The sequence below is a fragment of the Aedes aegypti genome, chromosome 1, assembly GCF_002204515.2.
Source record: "Aedes aegypti strain LVP_AGWG chromosome 1, AaegL5.0 Primary Assembly, whole genome shotgun sequence".
NCBI lineage: Eukaryota > Metazoa > Arthropoda > Insecta > Diptera > Culicidae > Aedes > Aedes aegypti.
This window is the reverse complement of record NC_035107.1, coordinates 105,058,754-105,080,259: the sequence shown is the minus strand read 5'-3', so window position 1 is coordinate 105,080,259 and position 21,506 is coordinate 105,058,754. Positions and strand designations below refer to the sequence as shown.

General features: G+C 41.5%; 1 protein-coding gene and 1 long non-coding RNA gene across 4 annotated transcripts in view; one reads left to right on the top strand and one right to left on the bottom strand.

Annotated features, from left to right (window-relative positions):
• LOC5564399 (myosin heavy chain 95F) overlaps positions 1–20,827 on the top strand; it is a 94,580-nt gene extending 73,753 nt beyond the window's left edge. For 2 of the 3 annotated variants that reach the window (XM_021844384.1, XM_021844391.1), the window contains exons 4-15: positions 38–111; positions 232–1,351; positions 1,411–1,575; positions 1,633–1,856; positions 1,926–2,123; positions 2,193–2,625; positions 10,859–11,321; positions 11,385–11,475; positions 11,537–11,676; positions 12,185–12,232; positions 19,264–19,502; positions 19,566–20,827. In XM_021844384.1, coding sequence (XP_021700076.1) covers positions 38–111; positions 232–1,351; positions 1,411–1,575; positions 1,633–1,856; positions 1,926–2,123; positions 2,193–2,625; positions 10,859–11,321; positions 11,385–11,475; positions 11,537–11,676; positions 12,185–12,232; positions 19,264–19,502; positions 19,566–19,915 — 3,545 coding nt within the window. In that variant the 3' untranslated portion in view covers positions 19,916–20,827. The remainder of the gene's footprint in view (positions 1–37; positions 112–231; positions 1,352–1,410; positions 1,576–1,632; positions 1,857–1,925; positions 2,124–2,192; positions 2,626–10,858; positions 11,322–11,384; positions 11,476–11,536; positions 11,677–12,184; positions 12,233–19,263; positions 19,503–19,565) is intronic. The other variant, XM_021844401.1, reaches the window with a different exon arrangement.
• On the bottom strand, positions 12,398–12,911 carry LOC110676456. Its single transcript, XR_002500406.1, has 2 exons — positions 12,737–12,911; positions 12,398–12,531 (listed from the first exon to the last, which is right to left on the bottom strand). It is a non-coding gene; the product is annotated as an uncharacterized LOC110676456 (long non-coding RNA).
• Positions 20,828–21,506: the final 679 nt, after the last annotated feature.

Sequence of the window (21,506 nt, the reverse complement as noted above, 5' to 3'; positions counted from 1 at the left end):
GATTATTAACACAATTGTATTTCTTTTTACTTCACAGGTGAATTAATGTTCCTTAATGAGGCTACTCTGCTAGATAACATCAAAAACCGATATTATAAGGACAAAATATATGTAAGTAATTCTTATTTCATTCTGAATTTCGAAATTCTGTTGGGTGCTCCACAACTTCACTGCAATATCTCCCTATCCCTTACACTTACACTTATCTAAAACACTTCTCACCACTACCAGACGTACGTAGCCAACATCCTTATCGCAGTCAATCCGTACAAGGAAATCCGGGATCTGTACTCCAAGAACACCATCAAGCGGTACAATGGAAGATCGCTCGGTGAGTTACCCCCGCACGTGTACGCCATCGCCGACAAAGCGATCCGTGACATGCGTGTCCTCAAGGTGTCCCAGTCGATCATCGTTTCCGGTGAGTCGGGCGCGGGAAAGACCGAGAGTACCAAGTACTTGCTGAAGTATCTTTGTGATGCCGCTTCGACGGCGGGACCCATCGAGCAGAAGATCCTGGATGCCAATCCGATCCTGGAAGCGTTCGGAAATGCTAAAACCACGCGGAACAATAACAGTTCCCGGTTCGGGAAGTTTATTGAGGTGCACTACGACAGCAAGTGTCAGGTGGTGGGAGGATACATATCTCACTATTTGTTGGAAAAGAGCAGGATCTGCACGCAGAGCCCGGAAGAGAGAAACTACCATGTGTTTTATTTGCTGTGTGCTGGAGCTCCACAGCAGCTGCGGGATAAACTGATGATTGGAAAGCCAGATGACTATAGGTATTTGTCCGGATGTACACAATATTTCTCAACGAGCAATACAGATAGGAAGATTCCGAATTCACAAAAATCGCGAGATCACATGACGAAAGGATCTTTAAAGGATCCGATCTTGGATGACTATAATGATTTCCAGGACTTAGACCAAGCCCTAACACGATTGGGACTGTCCGAGGCCCAGAAGTTTGAGATCTACGGGTTAGTTGCAGCGGTGCTACACTTAGGAAACATTAACTTCGAGGATAATCCGGAAGACGCCAAAGGAGGCTGCCGAGTTTCGCAGAACTCTGAAAAGGCATTGGCTATTACGGCAAACTTGATTGGGCTGGATTCGTTTGAACTGAGACAAGCGCTGGTTTCCAGGGTGATGCAGAGTAAAGGTGGTGGCATCAAGGGTACGGTTATCATGGTACCACTGAAGATCTACGAAGCCAATAACGCTAGAGATGCTCTTGCGAAAGCACTTTACTCAAGGCTGTTCGATCACATTGTGTCGTTGATCAATCAGAACATTCCCTTCCAAGCATCGAGCTACTACATTGGCGTGCTGGATATTGCTGGGTTTGGTAAGTTTGTAGTGTACTGTCATAGATATGGGATTGTTCAACAACGGTTTGTATTGCAGAGTATTTCACGGTAAATTCGTTTGAACAGTTTTGCATCAACTATTGCAATGAGAAGCTTCAGAAATTCTTCAATGATAACATTTTGGCTGCCGAACAAGAACTCTACAAGCGAGAAGGTCTGAACGTGCCCGAGATTAAGTTCACTGACAACCAGGACATTATTGGTAATTACTAATTTGGTTCAATGAGGAGCAATTTTCAAACATTTATTCTTTCATCAGAATTGATCGAGTCCAAGGCGAACGGTATTTTCAATATACTGGACGAGGAATCGAAACTTCCGAAGCCTTCGTACGCGCATTTTACATCGGAAGTGCACAGCGCTTGGCAAGGACACTTTCGGTTATCGTTACCACGTGCTTCGCGCCTGAAAGCTCATAGGGTGCTGCGGGATGATGAAGGGTTCTTGGTGCGCCACTTCGCCGGAGCTGTTTGCTACAATACGGTAGGTTGACCTCACTTAAAGCACGAAAAGCAGAATGAAACATTATTTTTTAAATTCATTCGATTACAGAATCAATTCATCGAGAAGAACAACGATGCTTTACATGCCTCTCTCGAGGGTCTGGTGCAGGAATCGGAGAATTTCCTCCTTAAACGACTATTCTGCAATGGCAAAGCTCCCTCCACCAAGGGAAAGCTGGCTTTCATTTCTGTTGGTTCGAAATTCAAGACTCAACTGGGGGAACTGATGGACAAACTGGAGAAGAACGTAAGTTGGAGGGAGGGTAATAGGGTTTCATAAGATCTGCCGTTGACTATATCTACCTTGTATTCTCAGGGCACAAATTTCATCCGCTGTATCAAGCCGAACAGCCGCATGGTGGACCACGAGTTCGAGGGCGGTCTGGCGTTGGCGCAACTAAAGTGTTCCGGCACCACATCCGTTCTGGAGCTGATGGAGTACGGCTACCCGTCGCGGGTGCCGTTCAACGAGCTGTACAACATGTACAAGTCGTACCTTCCGCCGGAGCTGGCGAAGCTCAACCCTCGTACCTTCTGCGAAGCGATGCTGCACTCGCTCAAGCTGAACAACAATGATTTCAAATTCGGCATCACCAAGGTGTTCTTCCGGCCGGGCAAGTTCGTCGAGTTCGATCGGATCATGAAGTCGGATCCGGAGAACCTGCGGGCGATCATTGCCAACGTGAAAAAGTGGCTAGTCCGTTCCCGGTGGATCAAATCCGTTTTCTGTGCAATCTGTGTGATTAAATGTAAGTACTTATGTTGTTCAGCTTTCATTCTGTTCAAGAAATCAGTGTTTTATATACTTAAGTTTTTTTTTGTAAACTACAATCAGCTAACAGTCGTTTGGCATAATAGTTGTTTAGACAAGGGAAATAGAGCGATGATGGCGTGACGTAATGTCAGGGACTCTATGACGCTCTACGATTTTCGATGTTTCATAAAATATAGTAGGCAGGATCGTTTTTTTTTTTTTTTATTACATCCTATCTAGTTTGCCAATAGTGAGTCCACCTGAACGTTGCATCCAACATAGCTCTTGCCCTCGCAAGTCTCTACCACGAGTCAACCGATGACAATGACCTCCAGCTAAGAATTGCGTACTTAGCTGCTAGTGCAGCTTAGACACTGTTTTTCTTCTAACATCTGCTAGAGTGAGGAAAGGCGCCTCGAGTGTCTGGCATCCATCGGTTCAATGTTGATAGACTCACACTCAAATTTCAATCAATACGCTCTGCCGTTAGAGCAAACTCATTAGAGACCTGCTTCGCAAATCTCACGCATGAGATTTTGATGTGAAATCACTCAATCAACTCAAACCGTTGTTGTTTACGTTAGAAAGGATTACTGTAATTCTACCAGGAGCAATTCTCGCTGAATCCAGGCCGCCATCGGCACCCATCGTTAGAATTCCAATTTTATGACACTGATCGCTAGTTTTCGATAAAACTTAAGGGTGTTTTCTCAAATTGGTGGACCCCTCGTACGCCAGCTAGCTGAACAGTTTGCAAAAAAGCCCATTTTTTGATAAATCTTGGGTATTTCTTCACGGGATATGTTTCGCTTGGAACACAAAGCAAACTTAGAGGCATCGTATAGAGAAAGGATATAGCGCTATCTTGAATTTTGTTAGAAAAATCGTTTCACCATTAGCGCACCGCTAGTTTTGAATTCTGAGATCAACATAAGAAAGCTGAGGAAAAATTGCGTAAGATAGGCTACAAAAACTAGGTGAGCAAAGGTATTTACCCTATGATATGAACGATTTGCTAAATCATGTTATACGATTTTGAAGTATATGGCGAGTGCAATCAATACAAACATAACTTTTTGTACAACAAAGAAACAAGGTTTCAATCGTTGGTGTATTATGTGAGACAGATGAAGAATAGGAGTATTAATTTGCACTCATGAGTGAAAAAATCTGGCGGCCATCTTGGTTTTAAGTAGTAGAGTGAGTTTTTACCTTGTTAGCACTCAACATGTTGAGTTTCAATGCTACCGTTTCACTTATTCTTCTTCTTATTCTTCCTTTTCCTCACGTTACGTCCCTACTGGAACAGAGCCAGCCCTTCAGCTTAACTAATTTTAAAAACAAATGATCAAATACGATTTTTTAACGCTTATTTGCTACCTGAATGATTCTTCTGCATATCTTCGAGTTGTAAAATAGCATTATTTCTTTCATTTATTTGGTCTAAAACCATTGATACAAATGAACAATCAGTTGAACAGCTGAGATAAGATCAGAAAGATAGAATCTGATTGTTTTTTTTTTAACGGAGGCCTTATAATTCAACACGATGAGCACTGAGATGGTAAAAAATCATGCAACTGCTAAAAACCAAGATGGCGTCGAAAGCCAAGATAGCCGCCAGTTTTTCTAACCTCGAAATTAAACACCTGCCTTTCGGCATTACGTCCACATTAGAACAAAACTTGCTTCTCATCATTCAATTTCGCTATTTTTCACATGCATGTTGGGCGGTACTAAAAACGATACTTTATGACTTAGAAAATCAAGGAAGTTTTTTGCTTTAAAATTTAAGACTTTTATTATAAATAAATGCACTTTTGTCAATGTTTTACGTTAGAACTACAGATATTACCACAAGACTTACTAATGTCCCGACACGCAATCTATAAACTTCATACAATGAACAACAATGCATAGGGTAAAAAAATGTTTGTTTAATACAATCAATGTTTTTGACCGTTTTCATTTATTGAATTTGTTTATTTATTATTACTGAATTCAAAGATATGTCGAAGAATTATTCTGTTGTCAGAAATCGCATTAAAAAAGAAAATTCCTGTTTAATAACCTGGATTTATAACTAATAAAGCTGAGTATCAGGCTCGGTTCCAGTAGGGACGTAACATCAGTAAAATTAAGAATAATAAGAAGAAGAGTATACGTAACCTTTTTTATTGGTAGCCTCTAAATTCGACATGCTGAGTGCTATCAAGGTGAAAAATTAATTCTACTACACTACCTAAAATCAAGATGGCGTCAAAATCCAAGATAACCGCCAGATTTTTTCACTAAAAATAATATTTTTATTCTTTACTAGACTCGAATAAAACACCAAAAGTTGAAAACTTGTTTCTTTGTTGTACAAAAAATGATGTTTGTATTGATTGCACTCGCCATGTACGTCAAAATCGTATAACATGATTTAGAAAATCGTTCATTTGATAGGGTAAATACCATTGCTCACCTAGTTTCTGTAGCCTATCTTACGCAATTTTTCCTCAGCTTTCTGATGGTGATCTCAGAATTCAAAACTAGCGGTGCGCTAATGGTGAAAAATCGATTTTTCTAACACAATTCAAGATGGCGGCCAAATTCAAAATGGCCGCCAAATTTTTTTTAAGTTTAAATGAAAGCTATATCCTTTCTCTATACGATGCCACTAAGTTTGCTATATGTTCCAAGCGAAATATGAGACATATCCCGTGAAGAAATACCCAAGATTTATTAAAAAATGGGCTTTTTCGCAAACTGTTTAGCTAGCTGGCGTACGAGGGGTCCACCAATTTGAGAAAACAGAAAGGACCACCCTTAAGTTTTATCGAAAACTAGCGATCAGTGACATAAAATTGGAATTCTAACGATGGGTGCCGATGGCGGCCTGGTTTCAGCGAGAATTGCTCCAGGTTAACAAAGAAATTATTGTCTTTTACGAGTAAACTGTGGAAATACGAGACAATGAGTCAAATAGACGTGCCAACTCATCCGTGATTTTTTGACTGCTGAGTTGCGTAATTTACAACTCACACATGAAAAATCTCAAGCGTGAGTTATGAGAAATTGAGTTTTTACAACGCTGCATCGGTTAAACACGAAATGCTCTCCATTATACATCCAGACATCTCCACAGCAGGGTGTGTGATGTATCTGCACTCCAACAATATTTACAACCTAATTGCTTAAAGTGCTACCTCTAAAAATTTTACCCAAAGACATCTCCACAGCAGGGTGTGTGATGTACCTGCTCTCCACCACTCCTCATCCGCACATATGCTACCGAGCTCTTTCTGTCCTCTAAGCTCCTTCTGGCATCCAGCTCCTCATAGCTGCCAAACTCCTTCTAGTCTCAAGCTCCTCCTGGTCAACCGCACCATATACCTCCTAACCAACGGCACTTTGTACCAGGACCGCATATTGGCCTCCAAATCTTGGGCGCCTCTTCCAAGCTACCTTCCGTCCAGGCTCTACCTCCCCAGCGAGATTCCGCCCCCTCTTCCAGAACCAGTCTCCTCGTCAAGATACTTCCTTGTGGTCCTTCAGGCGTTCCTGGGCCCATAACCTGTTGAAAATAAATTACACGCAACACCCATGCTACAACAACATTTGATATCGTTACCATATCAGCAACTCTCCTTTATTCAATGTCTAAGTACTTACTTACTTTTAGTCCTGGGCACCACTGGTAGGTCATCCTCGGCAGGCTGACAATCTACACGGAAAGCGAGAACGGATTGTTGAAAAGGCAATTCGGATTCCGTAAGAATACTTCGACGGTGGATACTATTCGGACCGTCATCGCGTGTGCGGAGAAAGCGTCCAAGCAGAAGAGAAGAGGCAATCGATTCTGCGCAGTGGTTACAATAGACATTAGGAACGCGTTCAACAGTGCCAGCTGGGAGACTATCGCCGCAGCCCTACACAGAATGCGGGTTCCCGAATATCCATGTAAAGTTCTGCAAAGCTGCTTTCAGAACCGGGTACTGGTTTATGACCCAAACCAGGGACGGATGTCAATGAGAGTAACGGCGGGAGTTCCACAGGGATGCATGCTTGGTCAAACACTGTGGAATATGATGTACAATGGAGTGCTACCCTTGTCACTGCCGAATGGAGTCCAGATCGTCGGGTTCGCAGATGACGTCGTTCTTGCGATAACTGGCGAGACTGCGGAGGAAGTAGAGATGCTGACGGCAGAATCGCTAGACTTCATTTAATTGTGGATGACTGGAGTCAAGCTGCACAAAACGGGGGTCAGCAACTGCAAGGCGGTTCATCAGTTTGAGATCAACGTCGGAGGACACGCAATCCCATCGAAACGGTCTTTAAAGCACCTTGTAGTAATGGTCGACGACATGCTAAACTTCAACAGCCACGTAGGCCATGCCTGCGAAAAAGCAGCGAAAGCAGCTAACACTGTAGCTAGGATCATGCCCAACATTAGAGGACCAATAAGCAGTACGAGACGTCTTCTGGGGACCGTATCGTCGTCCATATTAAGATACGAAGTCCCAGTTTGGGCTGCAGCGTTGGGAACCAAACGTAAAAGAAAAACTGGCAGGTACATTCCTCATCTGCATCTCTCTGGATGAGGGCATAGCATGCTACCATCAAAGGGACACAAGGAATGTGAGGAACATCATCAGAATGTATACAATGGCGAGGTGGCAGCAGGAGTGGAATAACTCGGAGAAAGGAAGGTGGACCTACAGGCGTCGGTGTGAACGACCAGAAAACATGCAGAAGTTAACTTCTTCCTAACCTAGTTCTTGTCAAACCATCGATGCTTCCGGAAATATCTGTACAGATTCGGACACGCAGATTCTCCATATTGTCCAGTCTGCCCTAATATTGAGGAGACACCGGAGCATGTTATATTCGACTGCCCTTGATTCAGGGATATACGAAGCGAGATGATGCCAGAAACTGCAAGCGTCCCAAATCCGAAAGATCGTGCAAAACATGTGCCAGCATTAAAGCACTTGGAATGCGGTGATCAAAGGGATAACGCAGATTATGTCGTCGGGATATGGCGTGAAGACCAGAGAGCTCCAGGCCGCGATAGGATTTAACTAGATTCTTTGTCGGGGACTAAATCGAGTAGGACATTCGTACGGTTGTATCGGTAATAAGACGTCTGGGCGCCAGCAAACCGAAAAGTCATCTTCCAACCAAAATTGCAGAACCGATCCTGGCACTTGGCCGTCCAAAGTCGAGTTGGCTAAGTTCACCGTCGGGGACTAGTTGAGTAGACCGCGTAGTAGCACCGGCAAAAGGTCGTGGGAGCGCATGAGAACCGGAAGCTTCCAAGGAATCGCAGGACCGACCTCGGCATCTCCCCGGATTGTAGCGGTTCGGGAGATCTTCCGACGCCGAGGAAATCTCCATCGAAGTAGGATAGATCCACCACTGGGGACTACTCTGAGTAGTACGTAGCTTATCACCGGCTTGCGTCGTCGGAGCGCCAGTGAACCGGAAGCCATTCTCCAACCGGAATAGCTGGACCGACTTTGGCACTCCACCGGCCAGTATCGAAGCATAAAGGCGCGACTATCCGGAGTAGGCTAGCTCCACCGTCGGGGACTATGCCGAATAGAACAGTCACAAACCGGTTTTGGATCGTCGGGGCGCACGTGAACCGGAAGTCATCCTTCAACCGGAATCGCTGGGCCGATGTCGGCATCCAACTGGTCAACCAGGAGAGCTCGAACAGCAGCAGCGGAGAACAAGTCGTCGTAGAGCAACTAAATGTACATGAGTGTCCAGTAGAACTATACGTCACAGATAGCTGTCCAAAGCCCCGGCGAGATCTTCAACCGCCAATTGAGCAAAACGAGTAGTATAATACAAAAATGAAGTAGGTACCGTAATTCGGGGTGTAGTTGATCAGTGGGGAGAAGTTGATCATTCCCGTAGCCACATGTATGAACTGCCAGGAGAGCTATTATCCGTTTTCAACTATCACAAGTTATGTCATATCGTATTACCTGATAGCTGCTCTTGATGTTTCTGAATTCGGTTCGTCGTTCAAGATAGTTATACCATGGAAAAACAGATTTTTAAGAAAATGTTCGATGACCTGTTGAAGGCTTCTACCCCAAACATTCGACTACTGCCAAGGCTATATAAAGACACCATTTAAATAAACTGTTTCGTACATTCCGTATATGTTCTGTGAACCGAGTTTTATATTTGCATTGAGGATAAAAAATTATTTTTAAAGATAAAAATGTTCTTTTTGTGAGCAAGTTGCTAATTTCAAAGAAAATTGCATACCTTCAGGCGTTTTATTTGGTGTATTCTGGATTTCACAATGTTCAATTCTAAAATTGACCGACTTATCAACAAGTTGTAAGATTTTTGAGACTTGATTCGGGATCAGTGATCCCAAATTTAGTAAATAGCATATCTTTTTATTTAAGGAAACGTGTTACAGTAATTGATCAACTTCACCCCGAAATAAAAAATTCAATATTTTGATTCCTAAAAAATGTTGTTGTTATTACGATAACAATTCGTAATCATTTCGTTTGTATAATTCGATAAACATCCAACCAGTACAGGTTTTAAAAATATTTGGATGAGAATACATGCATCCTACTAGGAATTATAGAACAGAATCGCTCAAAAGTGATCAACTTCACCCCATTTTACGGTACAAATAAGTACAAGGTACCAAAAAAAATGCCGCTTGAGATGGGTAGACATAACACTGACATATCCGGACATGCTGCGGATGTGTCTTAACGAAGGTAACTTTTCGGAAATATGGTAGATCCAGACGCTGGGATTTGATTTCGGCAGCAACGAAGGTTATAACATTTAGGAGAAACGGAAAATAGTTCATCATGGATGTCACGTTCTAAAGCTTTTCACTGACGGCGAGCATGAACTGGAGACTTTGAGAGGAATACACTCAAAGCGATCACCAGGCGATTCTGGAAAACAGAATGTTCAATATGTCCAACGACGAGCCCGTAGAAACGGTGAAAAGCCTAATGTTCTAGGCCTTGTTCAAATATTGAAAGTGGTGCTGCAAAAGTGTCTTGACGGAGGTAACTTTCCAGAAATTTGGAAGATTTAGAAGCTGGTATTGCTGCTAAACCAAGGAAAGTTACTGGGAGATTCACCTTGGTGTACAAGACGAATGAAGGACAGGAATCAATGCGAGTGACAGTGGACATCTCTCAAGGATCCATAATCGATCCAACTCTTTGGATGGGATGTATGGTACAATCTTGACACTGTGATTACCCAGATTTTTTTTTTTCAATTTCTATTCGGGATGAACCCATAGCGACCACCAGACGATTCTGAAGAACAGAATGTTCAAGTTGTCCAATGACTAGTATGTATATAGAAGTGGCCAAACGCCTGCAGTTCTAGGTCTTGTTGAAACATCGGAAGTGGTGCTGAAGCTACCATTATGATATATCCGGACATGTTGCAAAAGTTGCTGCAAAAATGTCTTGATGAAGGTAATTTTTGAGGAACATAGAAGATATAGAAGCTTGTATTTCTGCTAAAGCAAGGGTTACTGGGAGATCGGTCTACAAGACGAATGAAGGACAGAAATCAATGCAAGTGACAGTGGACATCTCTCAAGGATCCATAAGAAGAGTAGATCGAGCGTTACGTACAGTCGGTGATGGGTAGTCGGAGAACCGGCGAACTTGAAGTCTTCTTCCTCCTAAATCACAGGACTGACGATTTCGGGATAACTTCCGCCGTCGGTCCGCTAGTCTACCTAGTAGATCGCGAAGTAGCACCAGCGAATGGTTTTCAGAGCGTACGTGAATCAGAAGTCACCCTCCATGGCCCGGATTGTGTTGGTTCAGAGGATCTTACACTGTCGGGGAGTTCTTCGCCTGAGTCACCGCCGAAGACTATTTCGAATAGCATGTGGCGTGCTTATCACCAGCTTGAGTCGTCGCTGCGACAGTGAATCAGAAGCTATTCTCAACCTGGTATCGTTGGACTCACTTCGCCACTCTAGTGGCCAGCAACAGAGTAAGAATAACGCGTAACGTTGTCGATATTGGGTTGTATTTCTTCGTCGGAGAACTCTCCTTCGCGGAGTTGGCTAGCGTCACCGTCTTCTACAACTGTTTCAAACGACTGTATATCAATCTTCTAAATCTTTATGGGATTTGAATATTTGAACAATTTTCTGACTCCATACAAACTGTCGCACATTCCATTGCCGTAAACTATGTCATTCTTTTTTACAGTGAAGAATCGCATCATTTACCGAAACAAATGCGTGCTGGTGATGCAAAAAACGGTTCGCGGCTATCTGGCTCGCAAACAGCACCAGCCGCGCATCAAGGGCATCATCAAAATCAACGCAATCAATTCAAACCTTAGCAAAATGCATGAGATTGCCAATCAGCTAAAATCCGAGCGGGACAACATGCTCAAGCAGGTAACGGACGTTCAACGGACGATCGAAGCAGCGGTGTCCAAAATCAAAAGCGATCCCAAGATATCCGCTGCGCAAATCGACGCCCTGTATGCGGACATCATGAACAAGTTGGACAGTCAGATGAAGACGATCCACCTGAAACTGCAGGAGCAGCGAAACGCCGAAGAGCAGGAGCGGCTGCGCAAGATCCAAGCCGCTTTGGAGGCGGAACGGAAAGCCAAAGAGGAAGAGGAACGAAGGCTGCGGGAAGAGGAGGAGAACCGAAAGAAGTAAGTGTTCTTTTTAGAATGTTTGAATGCACCACAAACAAACGTTTTCTCTGAAATTCACAGGAAAGCCGAAATGGAAGCTAGACGTAAAGAAGAGGAAGCTCGTCGACTAAGACAGGAGGAGGAAGATAGGAAAGCTGCGCTTGCACTGCAGGTAAATGCCCTATTTTTTATGGTTGTGATATTCAAATTGAAAAAAATATTCTGATTCTTAGGCACAATTGGAGAAAGAAGCCCAAGAAGACATCCAGTATCGCCAACAGTTGGAACAGGAACGACGCGATCACGAGTTGGCGCTCCGGCTAGCTCAAGAGTCTAACGGTCAAGTCGAGGACAGTCCACCACTGCTGAGAAAGTATGAAACCTTTTTCCATACATTGTTATCTCATCTTCACTTAACTGACTACTCTTGTTTCTGGAATCTGATTTTATTTCCAAAAATACAGGGTTGAAGTAATTTTAAGACATGTACAAAGAACGTTATAATATTTTTTGTCAATTTGTCATTTGGTTTTGCAAAAGTTTTGTTTTTTGAACTTCTATCAAAGTATCTACCACTTTTCGGCTGTAAATAGTGAAACATCAAGAGTCCGTTCATCATATTTGTTGTGAATACACTGTTCATTTGTCAGTCGAAATTACAAAATTACACGAACCCTGTATAATAGCTTACCTTTCTTCACTGTTCAGCCACTCGATTTCTTCAGATTTTTTTTTCGTTCTCTGTCATTATCAAATTTCTACGCTATTGTATCTTTCTACAACTTACTTGATTTTTCACATGAGAATCTCAATTTATAAAGTGAATTACCATAAAAACAACAATTTACAATTTCGTCATCCCACATTCGACCATTTCACAGCGGTACGCCAGAAGTTACGCCTTTGGGTAATCCCAACAGATTGATCAGGTACTTGTCGATTTTTAGAAAACAAAATGTATAATCAGAAACTAGATCACCCGTTGTATCATTGAACCTTTACTCACTCTTCTCTGTTCCCACATATTATATGCTTTCCCCCCGCTAGCTATCCGTTGAATGTCTGTATCTGTCTTTGTGTGTTTAGTTTACTTAGTAATTTTGTCTGTTCTACATATGATTTTTTTTAAATACCTGTTTGCACTGTAACTTCTCATTTCTATAATCCTCTTCCATACGAAATAAATAAATAAATAAAAATGCAACGCACTTTGCTCATACAAACTTTTCTTAAGGTGAATATGCATCGAAGCCAAACCTCAAATTTTTTAGAGCACAAAACTAGAGAACCAGACAGTGGTTCGAGCTGAAAACTTAATCGATTGGTTACACGCTGGTGGTGACCAATCGATTAAGTTTCCAGCTTGAACGGCTTTTCAGTTGTCTAGATTCGTGCTCTTGAAAATTTGAGGTTTGGCTTCGATGCATCTTCACCTTAACAAAACTTAGATGTGACTTGCGGAATAACATCCCATAAAAAAAAACAAGAAAATCAGCCATCTGAGAATTGTATCTGGCTTTGGACGATCAGTAATGTTTTGCATTAAATACAATGTAAGGTTCAGAACCACTTGGACACTTCCAAGATTCACTTTGGCATGGGGGGTTTTTCTTGGCCGAATTTTCTGAATTTTTCTTTGCAATAAGAAGCGCCTCAGTACGACGCATATTGTGGCCAAAAAGGAGCCTTGTAGCTTTCGCAAAACCCCACTGCCGAAGTGAATCAAAAGGATTTAGGGGAAATCAGGGTAAAACCGACACTGTGGGTAAGACCGACACCCTTTGATTTTTCATGTTTTGAGCAGATTTTTATGCAGTTTCCACCACGCTCTATCTTTACTTGTGAAATGTTGTGTTTCGGATGACATTACAACTGACTCTACCAATAAACTGCCAAAATAAGCAACAATATCATATTGGATAACATAGAAGCAACAGCAGTTGCAAAATTTTGATGTTATTCTATAACTATTTCGCATGTGAAATTTTTAAAATATCATTATTTGTTCTGCGTCTACATCATCGTCTACTATTATTACATTCATACAACATGAAGGAGAATTTAATTTTTGGTTTTTCGACAGCTGAAAACGCTATTGAAAAATAAGTGTCCACTCGGGGTAAGATCGACACTCTCATTTGGGGTAAAATCGACACCTTTCTTTGCTTCATAATCTAACTGCAGGGAATCTTTCTCATCGGAAGACTTCCTCTGTAGTTTATGTGAGTCTTTGTTTTCGAATTCCAGTGAAGTTCATGGATGGCGAAGTTGTTAACATGTAAAATATGACACTATATGACTTGCCACATGCTATTATTAGGTATTACACTTTTCTGTCTTGTTAAAATAAAACAGTATTTATTTTTAAAACCAATCATTCGCCACAACTTCATCTTCGTAATCATTCCATGAACACAAATTAATCATATCCATTTGTATTCACCACAACTTTATAATCTTAACATGGGACATTTGAAATTGTCACATATATTTAGGGGATCTTCGGCCTCTCTCAACAATTTACGTAATATGTGTATAATCCTTTAGAGGGAGGGGTCATAAAAGTCTAAAGTCATGTTTAAAGCATTCTTTTTAAAATGCCATGTGATGGTGATGTTCACAACGTATAAATTCTATTCAAAGTGCATGTGTCGGTTTTACCCCAACAGGGTGTCGATCTTACCCGCACTCTCAATTGTCTCACCTAAAATTGATGAAATATCAATTTGATTTTAATCGCAAGGATTGATAGATTTATAACCAATATGTGATTCTGCAACAATTTCAGGTTCGTTTAACATGCGAAAGTTCACAAATTTTATCAATAAGCTTAGGGTGTCGGTTTTACCCCGAATTCCCCTAATATTTAAAAGGATTTCTGAATCGACAAGGCATCATTAAAATAACAAAAAAAGCCGCTATCAAAAGTATAGATTGCGTAGTCTTGTGATTGTGAACAACAATTGCTAAATTCCACATACGGTGGCTCCTTTGTTTTGATGAGGTGAGTGCCACAAAACCACCCTCAATTATCCATTTAGTAGGAAAAACTTTTTTCTATGTTCTATGATTTAAGAATACTACCCCATTACTCCGAATACCACTACCCCGAATGCTGTTTCCCCGAATGTACAAATGCCTTGATTGCCATTTCCCCATGATATTGGAATTCGGGGTTATAGGTCGTTCGGGGATATGAAACTCGAGGTTATGGGATTCGGGGCAAAGGCATTCGAGGTAATGGGGTACATCGATTTTTTTCAGAGAAGTTACTCGTAATTGTGTTTTGTATCTCCTCAAAAAAAAAAGTGGACCACCCTTCTTTAGTCTCCATAGCTCGATAAAATAAGGTGAATTAAGACGAAGAACAAACTATTAGCGAAAATTAGATTGAAAATCTCTCCACAGGTTTCTAAATTGTTAGTAATCATTAAAATCCGACCTATGGAACCCTGATCATTGCCATAAAGGCATAGGGAGAGAAATTCGGGAATAAAAACCAAGAACACATCGCGATAAGGAGATATTCCAAAGATAAATTTGCATAAGTTTTGGTAGGAACTCTTGAATGACTTATTGAAATGATTTTTGAAGAACTGTTCGCATTTTTTCTGAAAAAAAAAACTGAAAAAAAACGGAGTGTATTTAGTTTTTGAAAAAATAGCTTAACCTTTCAGTCGTCGCGCGGTTTGTCACCGTTAGAACTACCGCGCTGCTGTTGTCAACGAATAGCGAGGTATTTTTAGCAGTGTTGTACAAAAAACAACAGCGCAACGACTGAAGTGTTAATGATGTTTAATCTTCATGCATGTTTCTAAAGACTTCAATTGCTGCTACAAGGAAAGAATGTTCATTCTAGATGAAAATCAAATATATTTTTTTTTTCGAATTGTTTGCATCATTCCCGAACGGCTACTACTGATTTCTTTTAAGGCACTCCGTGCTCGTGGCCACTACTGTGCCGGAATCAGTTCATCTTTATCTACTATACCGGTACAGATCTATTTTTAACTAATCTATATTTACATCTGCTTTCACTCTCTTCTACTTTTTTACTCTCACACCGAGCAGGTAGGAGAGAGCTCTGCTGTTCAGTCCAATCGATTTCCATAAGCCATAGTCTTTTGCTCTTGCGGTGGTTCATTTTGCCGTGTTCTTAAGTCGTTTGAGGCTAGCTGCCTACGAAGAGGGTCAGTTTGTCTCAGTCACCATCTGATACTGACGGAAAATGGATGTGCTCCCCCAAAGCACGGTCCTCCGTGCGGCGTCTTCTGGTGGCTGTACTGCTTTTTTTGTGGAGGGGCTGGGAATTGAACTCATGACCTTCCGCTTATGAAGCGAAAGCGTAACCTCAAGGCTACGGACCCCCCTACTACTGGAATTCTATCACAACTTACTGAAACACGTTTACTCGAGCGATTCGTATTTTCATTTTTTTTTCTTGTAGTAACGTTGAAATATTTCGATTGACACTAAAAGATCATTTATAACAGTGGTTCCTAACCTTTTCGGAGTGGCGACCACCTTCAAAGCTTTACAAACATCTCGTGAACTCTACCGAGATGATGTAACTTATGTACTAGGTATACTATCCTACAAATCACATCTGTAATCCACTACAGATCTTAATGGCAAACTCGTCAAAAGAAGATTTCTGCTCCGATCTTTTGGAGAAGTCCATTAGAATTGAGCCAGGAATCTTCCATAAATCTTGACAAAATCCAACAAAAAATCATTGATCGAATTGCTAAAGAGTTTCTTAGAAACCCTTTTTTCTTTTTTTTTTCTGGCGTTGCGCCTGCTGCTCAGATTAGTGTTCTCATGAGCACTTCCACAGTTATTAACTGAGAGCTTTCTTTGTCGATTGACCATTTTTGCATGTGTATATCATGTGGCAGGTACGAAGATACTCTATGCCCTGGGAATCAAGAAAATTTCCTTTACGAAAAGACCCTCGATCAGCGGGATTCGACCCCACGACCATCAGCATGGTCGTGCTGAATAGCTGCGCGTTTACCGTTACGGCTATCTGGGCCTCTTAGAAACCCACTTATCCAAAATATCGCCAGGAAATCTTCGAAATCCTTGTGAGATATACGTTAGGAATCTTCGTGGAAATCTATAAAAGATAACTATAACAGATATCGGCAAAATATTTCACAAAAAAATTCAATGATAGATTCGTAAGCATTCCGTGAATGGTTTTGGTGGAATCAGTTTAAAATTCCGATTTGTTTAAACCTTCCAAAAACCACCAACATTTAGGTAGGTAACGCAGAACGTGCTTCACCGTGATCCAGTGCTTGAGTTCCGGATTGTTGTTGAATCGGCTAAGCGTGCTCACCGCAAAAAGTATGTCCGGTCGAGAGCTCTGCGCCAGATACATGAGGCACCCGACAGCTTCCTGATACGGAACGTCGTTCATAAGAGGGGATTAATCATCGTCCTTCGGGCTCGCTTCCTTCGTAAGCTTCTCGCTGTAGTTCATCGGTACTTTCACAGGTTAGCATTGATTCATGTTCAAACTCGGCTCGACTGCTTTATGCCATACAACGCCTAGTTCAGCTTGCAAACCATCGTCTTCTTTTTTCCGTCTACGAATCATGGAGGTTCTTCGTCGAGATCACCTTGCAGGAAGGCCGTAACCGCATCCATCTGTTCTATCGCCTGATTGTGCTTGACAGCTAGTGCGAGAAGGTATCCCAGCGAACTGTAGTGAACAACGGGAGCATACGTTTCACCGTAATCTATCCCCTTTCGCTGCGAGTAGCCTTTAACGACCAACCGTCACTTCACGTTTTGAATACCTACTTGCACTTGATAGCTTCCTTACCCTTAGGAAGCGGCCACCTGTGCATCTAATTCCTTCTGCATTTCACGCTGTCATGCGTCTATATTCGTCCGAGCCAGCGCTTCTTGATGCAAAGCGGCATCATTTCCTAATCCGCCATCCATGCCAGATGTGTTCGCCACAAGACCATCGTTAGCGCTCGGTGGAAGTGGTAAACCGGGTAGGCCAGTGCTGTCAACACGAAAATCTTTGTACTTGCCTGGAAAAACGTGCTCTCGTTCGCTGAGTCTTAAGACCTTTGACCGAGGTGGTTCTGAAGGTTATCGCGAAGGGAGCACAGGGTCAGTCAATGTTACGGTGCACAAGCTATCATCGTTTGAAACACATTCTTCGGAGTCGTCATATTTATGTTTCCACATCGTCGTCGATCATCGGAACTTCGGGTTCTGAAACGGGCAACTCGTTGGTCTCTTGGGTGGTTCCGCTGGAAACATCGTGTGAGAACACCTTCATCCAGGAAAATAACTTCTTGACTGACGATGTCTTTGGTTTCTTTATCGTAACCCGTTAAAACAAATTCATGAGATTTGGGATCCCACTTTTCTGTTTTGGAACTTACACTGATGACACAGCTGTAGATTCGGCTTCGCCCAGAAGCCTTTCGATAATTTGCCATCGAATAGCAGATACATTCATTTCTACTATCGTCCGGTTGACGCGCTCCGCCAAGCCATTTTGCGTATACTTGTTCATCATCTCGGGCCGGATGCCTTCTCTCTATAAGTATCCTTGAACATTGCTGGTCAGGTATTCCTTACCGTTGTCAGTCCGAATCACTTTGAGCTTCTTGTCGCTTCGGCGCTCTGCCATCACGTCGAATCTCTTGAATACCGTGAATACCTACTTCATCTTCTGATATTGTTTTCAGGAAGTGGTGTGGTGGTGAAAAATAAGAAACTCACAATCTCTCGCACTTTGTTGTTGCTTGCTTTTGTGCTGAGTCGTATGGCAGGTATTTAAAACTTTAATCATAATTTTCACATAATTTATAATCTTGAATCAAAAGCCATTGATTGCCTTAAAAGCCATTGCGAATGTGTAGCTCGTTGTTTTAAAGCAAATCAATGAACCAATATAAAAAAAACTATCACCACTGGGAGATTGAGAAGGATCTTCTCTTCATTGTAGCATTATTGAATGTAATGTAAACGCAACAATAATCTACATACTCGGTTGCCAATGGCTTTTAGGGTGAAATCATAAATTAAGCGAGAATTTATCAATATAAAAATTGAAAAGTAAGTTGTTCGGGGTCTCTAAAATTTGCATGACCGGAAATCTCACATTATATCACAAAACCTTGTGTGTTAAACCACCTAACCCCTTCAACTTTTTGCGAACTGTTCAAAAAAGGCTTTAAAAATCATTTAAAAGCTACATTCAATAACATCAAAGCCTTGTATATCTTGACTTGTTCATTATACCCCACTGGGATGCTCACTTTGCCTCGCCTACAAACTTCATTTAGAAGTAAGACTTGTCAGATAAATCCAAAAGTTAACTAACTATTTCAATTTACTATTGAAAAACAACATAATTTTTAAAACTTATTTCGAAAAATTGAGTCCATTTGCAACATTGTTTGTATAAGCACTGAATAGCTACGCGTTTACCGCTACGGCTATCTGGATCCCTATCTACCATAAATAGTTTTCATGAATCCAAATCAGCACGTTTAAAGTTCAGTGTAACATCCTCACTTTTTTGCAATATTTCTAGCGTCAAGGAGACCTTATGTCATAAAAGACAGGTGACAAATATAATCAGATTATCCAATCTAAAGTGTAAATGAGCACTAAACTAATAATACTAGTCAGCACGGAATTTTATCCTGCAAACAGGATATAGCTTGCATGTTGATCCTAACTTAGCTTCCATTTCGTCATTTTCTCCATTTTCTCACTAAATCCCCTTGTTCGCTAATGATCCATATATCCTACAACATGTTATAGAAGTAGTGGTAGTTTTAGTATGTCTATAATTCGTAGAAATTTACTCCAGAGTTTCCGCTATTTGGCATAAATAACCATAAATAGCTCTATTTATCCAAACATCATTCTATAATGCCAAAATTAACATCCTGTATCCTGTGTGTATGTTTCCGACTAGATCTGAAGCGATTCGCGCCCAGCAGCAGTTGATCGAGAAGCAAAAGCACGATCTGTCCAAGTGGAAGTACTCGGAGCTGCGCGATGCGATCAACACCAGCTGTGACATTGAATTGCTGGAAGCGTGCCGTCACGAGTTCCACCGCCGCCTGAAGGTGTACCACGCCTGGAAGGCAAAGAACCGCAAGCGTACCACCATGGACGAGAACGAACGGGCTCCACGTAGCGTGATGGAAGCTGGTGAGTAGCTAACTTGAAAATTTGGAAAGTGTGATTGTGATTAATCTGTAAACCTGATTACAGCCGCACGAGCTCCACCAAGAATGTCCCAGAAGCAGGAAATCACCACCGGATCGGTGCATCGCTACTTCCGCATTCCATTTGTACGACCAAGCAACAACCAGGAGGACAATAACAAACGGGGCTGGTGGTATGCCCATTTCGATGGACAGTACGTGGCCCGCCAGATGGAGCTGCACGCCGATAAGCCACCAATACTGCTGGTGGCCGGCGTAGACGATATGCAGATGTGCGAGCTTAGCTTGGAGGAAACCGGACTAACTCGGAAGCGGGGTGCCGAAATTCTGGAGCACGAGTTCAACCGCGAATGGGAACGGAACGGTGGTAAGCCTTTCAAGAAAGCAGGTAAATGAACCAATCTATTTTTGGAAGTTATGTTATGAGAGGATTTGTATTTTAAATTAGTTAATTACTGAGTCAGAGAGAGCTTTCTGAAAGATCACGTTCTTGTTCGGAAAAGATTCTTACATAACCGAACGATGATGAGAAAATTTATGTACTTTCGAGTGTCTTGTGTTTTGGTGCCTTTTTGGAAAATATAAAGAAATCTAGAAAAATTAGATTACATTCCGGGTGTTTCAACAGTTCAGTACTAGTGTGAGTATTTCCACTTTATTTCTTGCAATATTTTTCGTCTTACGTTTTACACATACATATTATACCTTGATATCGCAAATAGTCAGCTTTTAATAATTCGAGTTAAGTGCGAATGACTGTTTTAATTTATGCTTGACCGCAATTGAAAATAATAAAGCTATAATATGCAAATGGAGGATATTTTACTGAGCTAAGGCAGAGTACAGCAATGACGGTAGGAATCGCATTCACTACAATCTATATTTATTTGCAAATAAAGGGAACGATAAAGTTGTATTAACTTGGAAAATTTCCTTCAAAGATAAATATGCGAAAATTGCCGTCTATAAACAAAAAACTCCTATTATCCGTTCTATACATATAATACTTGTTGGTGTCTGAGACCATTTATCGCAAGAGTGTTTAACAAAGACTTTCATAGGAGATAAGTAACGAAATATCTAATTTTAAAAAGATGAATAAAACTGACTTTGTTCCAAAATCCAAACTAAAATTCAAGGAAGGAGCACTGCATACTAGCAAAACAAAACATTCTCAAAGCTCCAAGATTGTTTCAAGATCCAAGTTGATGCTACAAACTAAAAAACGTAGTCCTGATGACGAAACGTGAACCCTGTTTTCCAAACTTTAATAACAATAAAAAAGTGCTAATGTTTTTATGACGAAAATTTGACACGGTTTGTCGGATAGAGCAAAAGAAATCCCTGAAACCTTCGAAAAAGTGAAATGAAGAATTTGTTGGAGTCATCCGTCGTGCGGGGTGACATTGGTCCATAAGAATGACTTTGGGCCAAGATTTTTACAGCAAACTAAAACCAAAATAATGAAAACAATGTGGCAAGCTTCAAGAATACGTTATAAATAGCCACTGGATGGTCATGGATTAGTTTTTTTTTTCTCCCGTTGTAGTCAAGAGATGCATCGAAAAGGGCGGTCAAATTCACCCCATAGGACCAATGTCACCTCGCACGGCGGTACGCATTATTGTCGAAAGTGGTGCTAACGACCATGAGGTCTATTGAACTTCACCTCCGTACTATGTCTACCATATACAAAACCTTAATAATACGCATATAATCCCAACACTTCTCCTTATTGTCGTCATCCGGCTTGCTTGTCTAGTAGTCAAACTCCTCGTCTAGGCCATAAATCGTCTACCACAAAAGTCTTCCAGGTTCTACCAAGAAGATCCTCCTCAAGCCGTGTAATCCCGAGTCTACATACATAAGCATTATTACATTGCACTCATTCTTCGTACGACATTGCTTTTATTCAATAGAGAGCTTGATGGCGATGTCTGGTGCGTTTTCTACGACTCCCACGGCAGCACTCGAGGTTCTTTTCGAG